At 51.5% G+C, this 11679-nt stretch overlaps 1 protein-coding gene across 4 annotated transcripts in view; it reads left to right on the forward strand.

Annotated features, from left to right (window-relative positions):
• Positions 1-7705, forward strand: part of RBM6 (RNA binding motif protein 6) — a 58253-nt gene extending 50548 nt beyond the window's left edge. For 3 of the 4 annotated variants that reach the window (XM_063411875.1, XM_063411877.1, XM_063411876.1), the window contains exons 16-23: positions 308-460; positions 1358-1447; positions 2130-2219; positions 2849-3115; positions 3671-3745; positions 4331-4428; positions 5595-5706; positions 7406-7705. In XM_063411875.1, coding sequence (XP_063267945.1) covers positions 308-460; positions 1358-1447; positions 2130-2219; positions 2849-3115; positions 3671-3745; positions 4331-4428; positions 5595-5706; positions 7406-7531 — 1011 coding nt within the window. In that variant the 3' untranslated portion in view covers positions 7532-7705. Of the gene's footprint in view, positions 1-307; positions 461-1357; positions 1448-2129; positions 2220-2848; positions 3116-3670; positions 3759-4330; positions 4429-5594; positions 5707-7405 lie in introns of those variants that run through there. The other variant, XR_010082321.1, reaches the window with a different exon arrangement.
• The last annotated feature ends 3974 nt before the right edge of the window (positions 7706-11679 follow it).

An 11679-nucleotide genomic window follows, 5' to 3' on the forward strand; every position in this document is an offset into this window, starting at 1 on the left:
TGTGGTCTCTTTGCTTCTCAACCCTAGCCAGCAATAGCTGTAAGGATGCCAAAAAAGAGGCATCAACAGAGATTTTCTGGAACTTGTCTTGTTTCCATGATTCTGGGGATGTCCATGTTGTGACAGAGCAGAGCAGCGCTCTGGTGACCTGGCTGTGCTCAGCTGTCTTCTGCCCCAGCAAAGTTCTGAAGCCTTTGCCCTCTGCAGTCCCTTCTCACTGTGCCAGTCTCCCCAGCTGAGCAAGGACAAGAAGGCAGTGAGAAGACTGCAGGGGCTGGGCTAAGCCTGCTCCAAATGCCTCTTTCAGAGGGAAGTCACCATAGACCGGGAGCCCTCCTCACCCCCGATGGAGAGCAGAAGGCGGCGGCACGGGAGCCAAGAGCGGACGAGTGACAGGAAGGAGCCACACAGCAGGGACAACAGGGACAAAAAGGACAAAGGGAAAAGTGCTTCTGCTAAGGTAACTCCCTCCACGCGTCAGAGTGACCTGAGGCCAGGAGGCTGAGGGAAGACAGGTTAGAAGATAGAGAGTAATTAGAGGATTCAAAAAGGAAGGGACAGTGAGGGAAGACAGTGGGGTCAGCAGCTGGAAAGGAACATGGTGGTTGTCCAGCCAGGGAGTAAGTTCCTGAAGTTCTTCTCTCCTTACATTAAATCCAGGGCTTCTCATCCCTTCCTTATGGTGAAGGATTCAGACACATCTGGGTAACTGAGACGTGTTTCACTCACACTGCAGAAAGCACCCAAGTATTGTAATAGAGACAACAAAAAAACTAGCAAAGACATTTAAACACACAAGTCAGATGATGATGGAGACTCAGCTCTTCCCTAACTGCAGTTTCTGGCCCTCCAATCCCAGGACAGTGCCCTTCACTGCTCTTTCCAGTATCCAAATCCCAATGTGGGAGCTGCTGATTGGGAGTAGCTGCCTGAAGCAATGTTTGAGCACAGCCCAGGGCTGTGACACTTACAGGGCCTGAGGAATGCCAGGAGAGCTGGCAGAAGTGATCTAGCCACCAGTGCAGAAAACCTGGTGTTCTTCCTTGCCTCGTGGTCTGAATATGCTCAGTGGCATGACCAATCCTGGGCACCTGGGACTGGAGGGCTGTAACTGTCCCTGAGGCTGGTAACAAGCCAGCCAAGGAGTCACTGGGTATGGAGCTCTCTGGGACACTGATCTAGGAGAAGCATGGTCCTGTCTAAATGGAGGGTAAAAACATCTCCAGTAGAAATCATTCTGTTGTTTTTCCCACTTGCCTGTTTCCCATGGATGCTCAGAAGTGGCTTCCTGGCTGCACTGTGCACTCTCTGACACCTGTGTTGTTGCTGGACTAATGCCCAGTTTTGGGTTTTTCAGAGTGAGCCTGGAGAGGAGAGATTCTTTGCAGAAGATGTCTTCAAAAAGCCATTGCCTCCATCTGTGAAGAAGGATGAGAGCACAGGCCTGGTGAGGTGTTACACTTGTCTTCCTCGGTCAAGTATGAGTAACTCATGAGCCACTAAATTGGAGCCTGTCCAGGGCTCCAGCCCAGTTGTCTGTTAAATGTGTGAAAGTGAAGCTTCATCCAAGCCTACTGTCTGTGTTGCTGAGCACACAGCTGAGTATCACAGGCTCATCCTGTTGCAGTGCTGCCTGCAGCCTCTGGTGCCCTCTGTCCGGGATAAAGAAGATCCTGGAAACCCCACCGTGCTGGCTGGGCCTGGCCATACACTGTGCCACAGTCACAGCAGAGAAAATCGGTGTTGTCTGGCAGTGAGGTGGCTTTGAACCTGGTTTTCATGTCCTTTGTGTACACACAGAGGTGCTCAAATGTGACCTGGCCCTGTTCCAGCTCCCTCACTGATCCAAGGCATGACTGGGCCCACTGTCAGCATCGCAGTGTGGCAGAGAGTGAGAGTGGGGTGGGCTGGGACAGCATGGGGAGCTGCTGCAGCTGTCTCTGAAATCACAAGCATGGCTCCAGGAGAGCTCTGGATTCCCCAGAATGGGAATGTCTCCCACCAAAACCACCACCTCATTTCTGCCAACCACTTGGTTTCCTTGGAGGCCTGTTTGAATGAGTGCTTAGCTGTTGTGTGCTCAGAGTCTGTGCTGTGGCAATCTCAACACATGATCTTGACTGTTTCAGACTGAGACTGGAGAGGAGAAGTTCTCTGCAGAAGATGTCTTTAAAAAGCCTTTACCTCCTTCTGTGAAAAAGGAAGAGAGTGCGGCCCCAGTAAGTATCTCCATAGGACTGTATTTTGATGTGTTTGAGCCTGGAATACAGTTCTAGGGAGGCTCAGCACAGCCTGGCTGCAACTGTGAGTGCCAGAGGTGCCAGAGATGTTTCTCATGCCAGAGGAGGGAGTGCTGGGGGTGGAAGGCGGTTTGTTTTTTAAGTCTGACCTTGTTTGTGGGCTTCTTGCATGGGGAAGTTTGGTACCTGCATTTGAGCAGGATCTCACTCAACCACTCCTAAGGCAGAAAACTCTTCCAGCCACCTGCAGGCTGAGGAAGGCCAAATCTCACTGATCTCCATTTCTAGAGGAAGTGAGTGACAGCAGCTCACTGCCAAACAGCCACTGCCTCGATTGGCTTCTTGTGCTCTCAGGTGTGTGGCAAGTTGGAAAAGCCTCCCACCAAAGCACAGCCTGTCTAGAGAGCAGAAGGGCTTCCACCCCGTGGTGTGAAGGGAAAGAAGCCTGCCAGCTCCTCTGCTTCCTGCCTGTGCTGCTGGGAAACAACTCTGCCTCGAGGACTGGAACAGAGACAGGAGTCACGGAGAGATGGGTTGGGAAGGCAAAGCCCCGCTGGCCTGGCAGACTCGATGCTACAAATTGTCACACTTTTCTCCACTTCCCTCAGCCCAAGGTGGTGAACCCTCTGATAGGACTTCTGGGAGAGTATGGAGGAGACAGCGACAATGAAGAGGAGGAGGAAGAGGAGGAGCAGTCCCAGGCTCAGTGGCTGCCGCCTCCCCCGCACCCACCGGCTCCGCGCGAGGAGCAGCCGCGCAAGGTCAGCGATGACAAGCTGACTGACTGGAACAAGCTGGCCTGCCTGCTGTGCAGGAGGCAGTTCCCCAACAAGGAAGTGCTCATCAAGCACCAGCAGCTTTCCAACCTGCACAAGGTATGGGGAAGCTGGGGGCTGCTGTTGGCTTGGTGGCTTTGTGTGCTGCACAGAAAATGCAGTGGTTGGGTGGGAAGAGCTGTGCTGAAATAGACACAGTAGCAGGCAAAGTTCCCCCAAAGCTCTGTTCAAAGCATTGTGTGAACTGCTTGTTCCTGCCATGGGAGTGATGTAACATCAAGGTGTGACTTTGTAAGCTGTAGTGAGATAGCTAAGGCTTGGGGAAAGTGGGGTGCTGGCACACACGAGTGTGAGAGTGGTAAGAACTTGGCACGTGCACCCCCATGTTCTGTGCTGCCTTTCAGCTCTTGCTGTTAGGAGAGCCAAGCTGCACATGGGTTAAAATAGGACTGGTTGCCTTCCTTGCTGCAGGGAGGAAGGGCTCCAGGCCTCTGGGGGGGAGCAGGTAGTCTGGGCTGCAGGAGAGGCTGCTGTGCCTGGTATAGTGCACATACAAGAGCATGCTGCTTTACCTGTGCTCCTTATGGGTGGAGCAGATGACCCTGACAGCTTGTGTTCTCTGCTTGACACTGCTTTCTGTCTTCCTCCTTCCAGCAAAACCTAGAGATTCATATGAAGATCAAACGATCCGAGCAGGAACTGGCGTATTTGGAGAAGAGGGAGCGTGAGGTGTGTCTTGGTGGTGAGCAGGCAGCTGCTTGTGCTTCTGCACTGGGGGTGGTGGTCCCAGGAAGACCCTTCACTTATGCACCAGGTATCAGCAGGCATCCACTTAGGCATCAGGCATCAGATGCCTCCCAAAAGTGAGCTGTAGGCTCACTCTGCACTACCTGCAGGTAGTTCTGTGATTTCTAAGGGCAGATCTCACTCTTCACAGAAGGGTCTGAGTGTGGGTTTGTTGTCCTGCAAGCCAGCACCAGGCTCTGGGCTAAGTGGGACACAAATTTCCATCTGAAACTGGTGGGGTGTATGGGCTGCTGCTGCCTGGCCAGGGACAGGGGAGCTGTACCTGTCCATTGTTTGGAAGGTCACAGAGCTCCTGGTGTGGTAACTGGAAGGCTGCAGCAACAGGTCTGGGTCAGCCCAACAGATGGCATCTGGACAGGGCAGGTGTATTGTGGGATGTGAGCATTCAGTGTCTGTGAGTCCCCAGGACAGCCCTCCAGCCAGCTGAGGATGAGATGAGACCTGGATGCAGAGCAGTGTTGAATCCTTCATAGCTCCCATACTTACTTTGCTCTTTCTGTTGTGAAGGGGAGGCATAAAGACAAAGGAAATGACCGGAGAGAGAAATTCCAGCAGATGGATTCTCCAGAGAGGAAACGACTCAGATATGACCGGGACTCAGAGAGGTAATGGCTGTTGTGGGTTAGAGCTCTTGGGAATGCTGATGTTGGGATGTGTGCTGCTGGCAGAGCAAGGCTGGGCATTGTCCTGTGGGGTAGAGCTGCAAAGTAACAGCCAGACAGACTGAGACACAATTCCTCAAAGTGTGAGCCTGTTGTACTGCAGGACATCTCCTAGAGGTCAGGAAAGGACTGGAGGGGTGGAAACAAGGGTTTAGGGCAGAGCATAGAAAATCTGCCTGGTGCTGGAGGGGTGAGATGGGGTCTGAGCGTGTCTGGTTGGACACAGAGAGCAGAATTCAGCCTGTTCCCATCCACCTCGTCCTTAAGGCACTTGCTGCCCTCCTGTCCTGGCACCTAGCCATTGAAAGAAAGAGCAAAGCTGTGTTTCATCTGTTCCCTGACTCAGAGGAACGCTGGGAGCTGTTTCCATCTCATTCAGAGTAGGTGGAGGAAGAGATGCGTGCTGTGTGGAGCTCTCGACAGGCCTGCCTGCTGTAAGCTCGCGTGTTCAGTGGGCTGAGGAACGGCCAGGCATGTGTTGAAGACAGAGCTGGTTGTGTGCCTGTGTTCTTCTGGCATAACACCTCAGAAGGAGACCTTTCCTCTATGTCTTGCAGTTTAAACATCCACATCTTCTCTTCCCTGTTTTCCTGGAGTAGCTGTAGATAAACTGAAACACTTTGTGTGCAGTGTCACCAGCAGCCAGAAAGTAGAAATTGTCTGAAATAAGAGTCTTTCATGCTGAGAGGTTTTCAAAACTCTGGCTTTTGGTTAATGGTCTTGGCTGAATAATGAGGTGGGAGAAAGAGTGTCCGAATCAACACTGCATCTGTTGACCACTGGGGGAAAGGAAAACTCTAAAAGAGCAGCAGGGATTAGATTTTGCTTTCTTGGTATTGCTAAGACTTTAATTAAGAAATACAAGCATAGAAGGCTCCTGGCTTGCTTACACTGTAAATATTTTGGAGTCTGAGCTCATTTCCTGTGCCCTGGTGTATTTCCCCCTGAGGTGGGACAAGAAATGTTGCAGTCAGAGGTGTGTGAGCCTTGCACACAGAATCTGCCAATTTGATTTCCTTAGGCAGTGTGCTTCTGGCAAGAAACTTGGATATCCCTTGTGAGAGGCTGAAATGTCAGTGAGGGTTCTATTGATTCTGGTTCTTTTGCAGTGACTATGACCCAAGGCTTGACAGTAACAACAGAGGGAACCGAATGGTGCAGTCTCCGGGGTGGAAGAAGGGCTTTGGCCACAACCAGCAGGGCACAGCATCACCAGTGGAGGTGAGTCTTCCCTGCCTTTCAGAGCACACCACTGTCCTGCAGCCCTTAATGTTTCCCAGGACAGCTGGAGGGAGTTCAAGTCAGGCTGCAAGTCTCGGCATCCGCTTGATGGAATAATATGTGTGCACTGATGAACTTTGCAGGCTGGGAGGGGCTGCAAGTATGTTGGCTGTAGAACAAGGTTAGACTTTATATGGATCTGGAGGTGTTGAAAATAGAGTAACAGTGAGCAGGAAGGGTGTGAGCATCTCATTAGTACCTGCTCAAAGTCAGGCTGGGGTTTGAACAGGGCACCACCTTGGTTCTCTGCAGCAGTGTGAGCTGGGGAAAAAGGTGAACTTCCCCTGGGGAGGTGTGAGCATAGCCAAAGCCACAGGGCCCAAGATGCTGTTTGTCTGCTCTGCTTAGCACTTGAGAGGCTCTTGCTGCCGTTGCAGACTCTGGACATCAGAAGATAATACCAACATACAGCACCTGACAAGGAGCAGAGGCCCGTTGGCAAAGGATGTCAGGGATAGGCAGGGTCAGGAAGATCCTGCCTTCTGTGACAGGCTGGACTCTCAGAGGACCTTAATTTACTGCAGAGGGTTGATCAGAGAAGCAGCCTGGGGCAGGGTCTGCTCTGCCTTGCCCAGGGCCACGTGAGCAGCATTGTGCTCTGGTGGCAGGTTCGTGGCTGGCCAGGTGCTGTGCTGTCCAAGCTCTCTGCTGAAGGACAGGCAGCTTGGAGCAGGGCTCACAGGGTGACATTCAGCCTGCAGTCAAGTAGATCATTAAAGCAAGATTTGAGGCTTTGTGACGCACGTTTGCTTGAGCCCATATACACGAGGCAAGAGTCCCTCTTCAGTGCAGGCAGCAGGAACTGACCCCAGCTGCTGCTCAGGCCTCGTGGTGAGGCCCCCGTGCCCATAAAACAGGCTCTGCTCAGAGCCAGCTCCAGCGCCGTGCTCTGGGAGGTCTGAGCTCCCCTCAGGGCTCCCATGTGGGTGGGGAGCTGATGGCAGAGCACAGCCCTCAGACAGTTCATAGAAAGGCCAGAAGAGTTGTGTTTGCCTTTCACTCCCAAGTCACGCTGGGCAAAGCCATGTGACCACGCCAGCCCCACACAACTCTGATCTCTTGGCCCAGCTGGTGGGGTCTGTGGTGTTCAGGTAGGTTGGTCTGAAAAGCCAGAGAAGCTTCCAGCCTTGGGTCTGCTCTGCTGAGCTAACTCCAGGCACATTTCAGTAAATTATTATTGCTGAATAATGCAGGTGCTGGCTGCAAGATCCAGTCCTTGAAAACTGGTTGAAATTCCAGGCGAGGTACCAGTGCCCATGGGAGCTCTGTTAGAGAGAAAAGCTGAGCTTGTGCCTTTGCAGGCGAGCTGCAAACAGCTCCCCAGGAGCACGGCTCTCACCAGAGCTTTCCTTTGCTCCCTTTCAATCCTGGCTCGCCCGTGGCTGCCGGCGCCGCCTCTTGGCTGCCCACCCTTGGCTGCCCGTTCCTCCACAGGGGGAGGTTTGATTCCCACTGGGCATTTGCTGGCTGCTTTTGTTGCCCTCAAAGGGTCTGTGGTTTTTCCCAAACAGCTTTTGGAAGAACACAGAGCGCGTGCTCTTCCTCTGCTCGCGGATCCGCACGGGAGCAGTCAGCAGCCCAGGGAAGCGTTTTATTTATGGGAGGAGAGATCACTAACACAAGCTGTGTCTGTTTGCAGGCAGAGAACAGGAGGAAGGGCCCTGGGCTGGGGGCCCCAGGGAAGCCCCCCAAGAGGCAGTCCAATGAAACCTACCGCGATGCCGTTCGGAGGGTCATGTTTGCCCGCTATAAGGAGCTTAAGTAAACGGTGGAGGAACCCCAGATCTGTCTCTCTCCATCTCCTTCTCTTTCTATCTGTGTCATGTTCTTTTGAAGGTTTGGTCTTTTTTTTTTTTTTCTCCTCGTTTTGTTTTGTTTTTTGAATTGTTACAGGTTTTGCTGCTAGAATTTTTTTAATAAAACTGAAAATTTGTCAGTGCTTGTCTTGTGGCTAAAATGGTGTGTTTTAAAAGCACAGTGCTTTGGAAGATTCCCATGGTGTTTTACTCTCTGCTGATGAGGTCACTGGAAGTTGCAGCTGTGTCAGTGGGACTGGAACAGGTTTGGTAGCTTGGAGACCCTAGCAGCAGTGCCACTGTCCTGCAGCGTGTTTCCTGTCACCTCAGGGACAGATACCCCTGGTGCCATGGGTCAGGATGGGAGCTGGGAGCAGGAGATGGCCCCAAGGCCTGGGAGGAATTCAGGAGCAACAGTGATCTCTGGGGGATTCATCCTGGCAACAGATGAGGTCAGTGGGGTTCAATTAATAGCAAGAGCTTGGTGGCTGAAGGTGACCTCAGGAGTGCTGGGTGTTGTCTGGGTGTCCCAGCCAGGGCAGAACGTTCCACATGGGGTGGGCTGGGTCTGGTGGCAGTGTTGTGTGGGGACCCTCGTGGGGGTATAATCATGCCCAGGGAGTCAGGGGAGTAGAGCAAAAGCCAAGTAGATGCTGCTGGTGTGTCCCAAGGAGATGTGGAGGCAGCTCCCGGGCAGGGATTTGTAGCAGGGGCAGTTTGACCAAAGCACAGGGAGGTTTGTGTGTATGAGCACATCAGGGGGACAAGGGTGAGTGTGGCCTGCAGGGATAAGGATGGTTCCAATGGCCGTGGCTGATGGCAGCAGATCTCATGCCCAGTGAGGAGCTGGTACCCATCACCACCTTCCTGTTCACGTGGCAGAGAGCAGGGCCTGACACTGCTTTCAAATACCCCAAAGAAGGGAAAGCAGGAGATGTGGAAGCTGAAGACAGCAAGATTTGGAGGTGAAGAGTCTCCTGCAAGAGCTGACAACTTCCAAAGGCAGCAGCAGACCTGTCCAAGGTGTGTTTCCTTGTCCCTGGCATAGGCAGTGACAGAGGAGTGTGGAGCAGTCGTTTGCAGTATTGCAGCCCCTGGTGCTGCACCCAGGGGTGGCAGAGGTGTGCCTGGTGCTGGTGAGTACATGGGGGATGAGGGCCCCCAGCCCTCCTGGGAGCCCCAGGCATGTGAGGGGTGGGTGAGGAAGGTGATGGGCTCCTGGGGATGCTCTCCCACAGGGAGAAATGGTGGTGGCATCACAATCTGCTGCTGTCATGTCTGGAAATTATCCATGCACAAAGGGGGAAGAAGTGTGACTGATGGGGCATCGTTTTCAGGGAAGGAATCTGGGTGCAGATCAGTAGCTGCTGCACAGACTGTCCTGCACCTGAGTGTGCCGGGCACCTGGGTATGCCAAAAATGAGCACCCACAGAGCATCATTCCCAGGACAACCAAAGGGAGCCTTTACAGCTGCCAAATGTGGGAGCCCATCAGCTGATTTTATTAATTTGCTAAGTGGGTACATGCATCTTAGTGAAAGCCTGTTAACGACTGATAATACGTGATTAATTAGAAGATAATAAACCAGATAAATGTAAGAGCAGCTTCCCTTGGACAGATGGACCACACTAAATAATGCATGTTCCTTGGCTTAGTCGTGTGCTTGCCTGCTTCTAGTCTGTGATGTGCATGTGTGAAAGGAGAGGCAACACAACATTTTCCTTGCAGGCCCATTGCCAGGGCTGAAGTCAGGAACAGAAGACTTTGTGAAAATGAGAAAAAAAACTAATTAAAAATATCTACTTGCAGGATGTATCCATCTCCAATCGAGAGAAATCCTTTTTCTGCCTGTGGTGGTGGATCTACCTCCCATTAGTTGTATTAATCATATAAATACTTGGTGTGTTTGCTTCTACTATTTTGATGATCATAGTAAATGTTTATGGGAAATCAGGCATATTGTTTGTGTAGTAAGAGGTCAGAGCAACACAGAGTTACTCACACAAGGGTGGGATTTCTGGGGATGTGCTGTGTGTGCCTTGAGAACACCTGAACTGTAGGAAGTATCCCAGTGCCAGCCCATGGAAAATCAAGGAATCCCCTGGATAAAGACTGACTTAATTCCTCCAAATTCCAGTTCCCCAGGGTAACCCAGAGTGAGTTCCAGTGTATTCCCTTGAAGATGTGTGTGTATAGACTGTGCATACATCTCTCCATAGGCGTGGCATCTCCCCGTGCTGTGCATCTGCAGGGGGATATCCAGGATTAGGGGACAGGGAGCCCTCCACTGGGGCTGGGTTGAGGTGACTGGAATGAGGTTATTCACAAACTGGAACAGACAAATAGAGTGAGAAGCTAAAAGCATTACAAAGAAGCACCAAACCAGAAAACATCATATTCTCTTGGGAAAACAGCAGCGTAGTTGGTGATACAGAAACCCCCACTATTTATCCTTGGTGCGGTGGTTTTGATGTCTTTAATATTTTTTAAAGGATGGTGACCCAAAGCCGTAGCTGAATTGCAGCTCCCTTTACATCTTATAACTATTTTGCTTTTATTTCAGAGATCACTCACCACTATGCTTCTGCTGTGGCTGTGTTCAGCACATTGCCTTGTGTGCCATCATGTGGTGATGGGTATGGCTGAAGTTAGAATTTATTTTTATTTTTGGAAGGTCCTAATAAGAGAACTGGAGCAACTCACAGGGTAGGTCCTGAGCAGCTCCTTGGTGTGCAGATCTTACACACAGGAGCAGGACTGGGGTGACCCATAACCAGCACTAAGGTTGGGATGAATGGAACTGTGTGTACAAAAAGCCCAGGGAGGAAAGGCAGAACAAGGGGGTTAAAGGGATTATTTAATTTAAAAGGAACAGGCAACAGGGGAACCAAAGGGGAGGTTAAATCCACCATTTAGAGGGTTGGAGGCACTACTGCCTGGACCCCTGCCCAAGGGAGTGTTGATTCCTGAGCTCTGTCAGTCACACAGGTTGGTATGCAGGAGGCTGCTTCAGACATCTGAGAAGTTCTGGAGCAAGAGATTCTTTTTTCCACCCTTTCCCAGTGCAAAGCAAATAGATAGTTTTAGATTTTTAATATTTATTCATATTAATACTGACACAGCAGTGACTCATGCCCTTTTCAGAGAAACATATTTATGTAAAGAGCCGGGGCTGTGCTTTGTAAACAGAACAAAAGGGTAAGGTGGGCTGAGGGAAGTGCTTGTAAAAGGAGGAGGAGAGAGAAGCCAGGGAATGCACTACCCCCTGCAGCAGGACCTGCCTCAGGGCTGCTGGAAGGAGGACGAGGCTGGAGGTCACCCCTCAGGCACCAGATGAATATGATGAACAATTTTGCTCATTTCATGTTTTAGGACTCGAGAAACAGGAGTTCAGTGTTCAAAGGAGGTTGTTGCTCAGCTCCTGCCCCTGTTTTAATGTAGGTTCTCCATTTCCTTATTTATCCACATCCATACAAAGACCATTCTGTTCTTTGTTCCTGTACTGGGGACGTTAACGCTTTCAAATGTCACCAAGTATAATCTTTGTGAAGCTGCACTTTAATGGACTTCCTTTTGGTAGCACAAAGGTTCAAAGGAAGATGAATGACACCATAGTCAGTCACACAGTGCCCAGAATAGCTGGGATAAGCATGGACACAAGCCCTTGTCCAAGCTTCATGTGGATTTTTCTTGCCAGCACGTTTTGAAGGGGTTGTGGTCTGGTCAAAGTACTGCTGCTGGGTGTGTGGGTCTGTGTATGAGCTGCTGTGCCCTCTTTGCAGCCTAGGGGAGGCCAGTCCTGTCCAGCTGTTAAAGTGCACCTCTTTCCCTGTGGAGTGCTTGGGAGGGCTGCAAGGAAGTTGGGAATGAGAGCATTGCCCCCCAGGGACAGAGTCCCCCGTCCCACACAATGGAAGGATGGGCTGGTCCAGAAAAGGCAGAGGGCTGCAGAACAGCTTGGAGCTCCCCCTGAAGCTGCCCCAGCCATCACCTCACAGGCACTGCTGCAGCTGCAGACACCTGATGAGCATCTCCCACCCCAGGACAGCCCTCTGCCCACCCAGCAGGATTTCACACTGCCCCACGCTGGGCTCCATCACCAGGGAAGGCGAGGAT

The sequence above is a fragment of the Prinia subflava genome, chromosome 14, assembly GCF_021018805.1.
Source record: "Prinia subflava isolate CZ2003 ecotype Zambia chromosome 14, Cam_Psub_1.2, whole genome shotgun sequence".
NCBI lineage: Eukaryota > Metazoa > Chordata > Aves > Passeriformes > Cisticolidae > Prinia > Prinia subflava.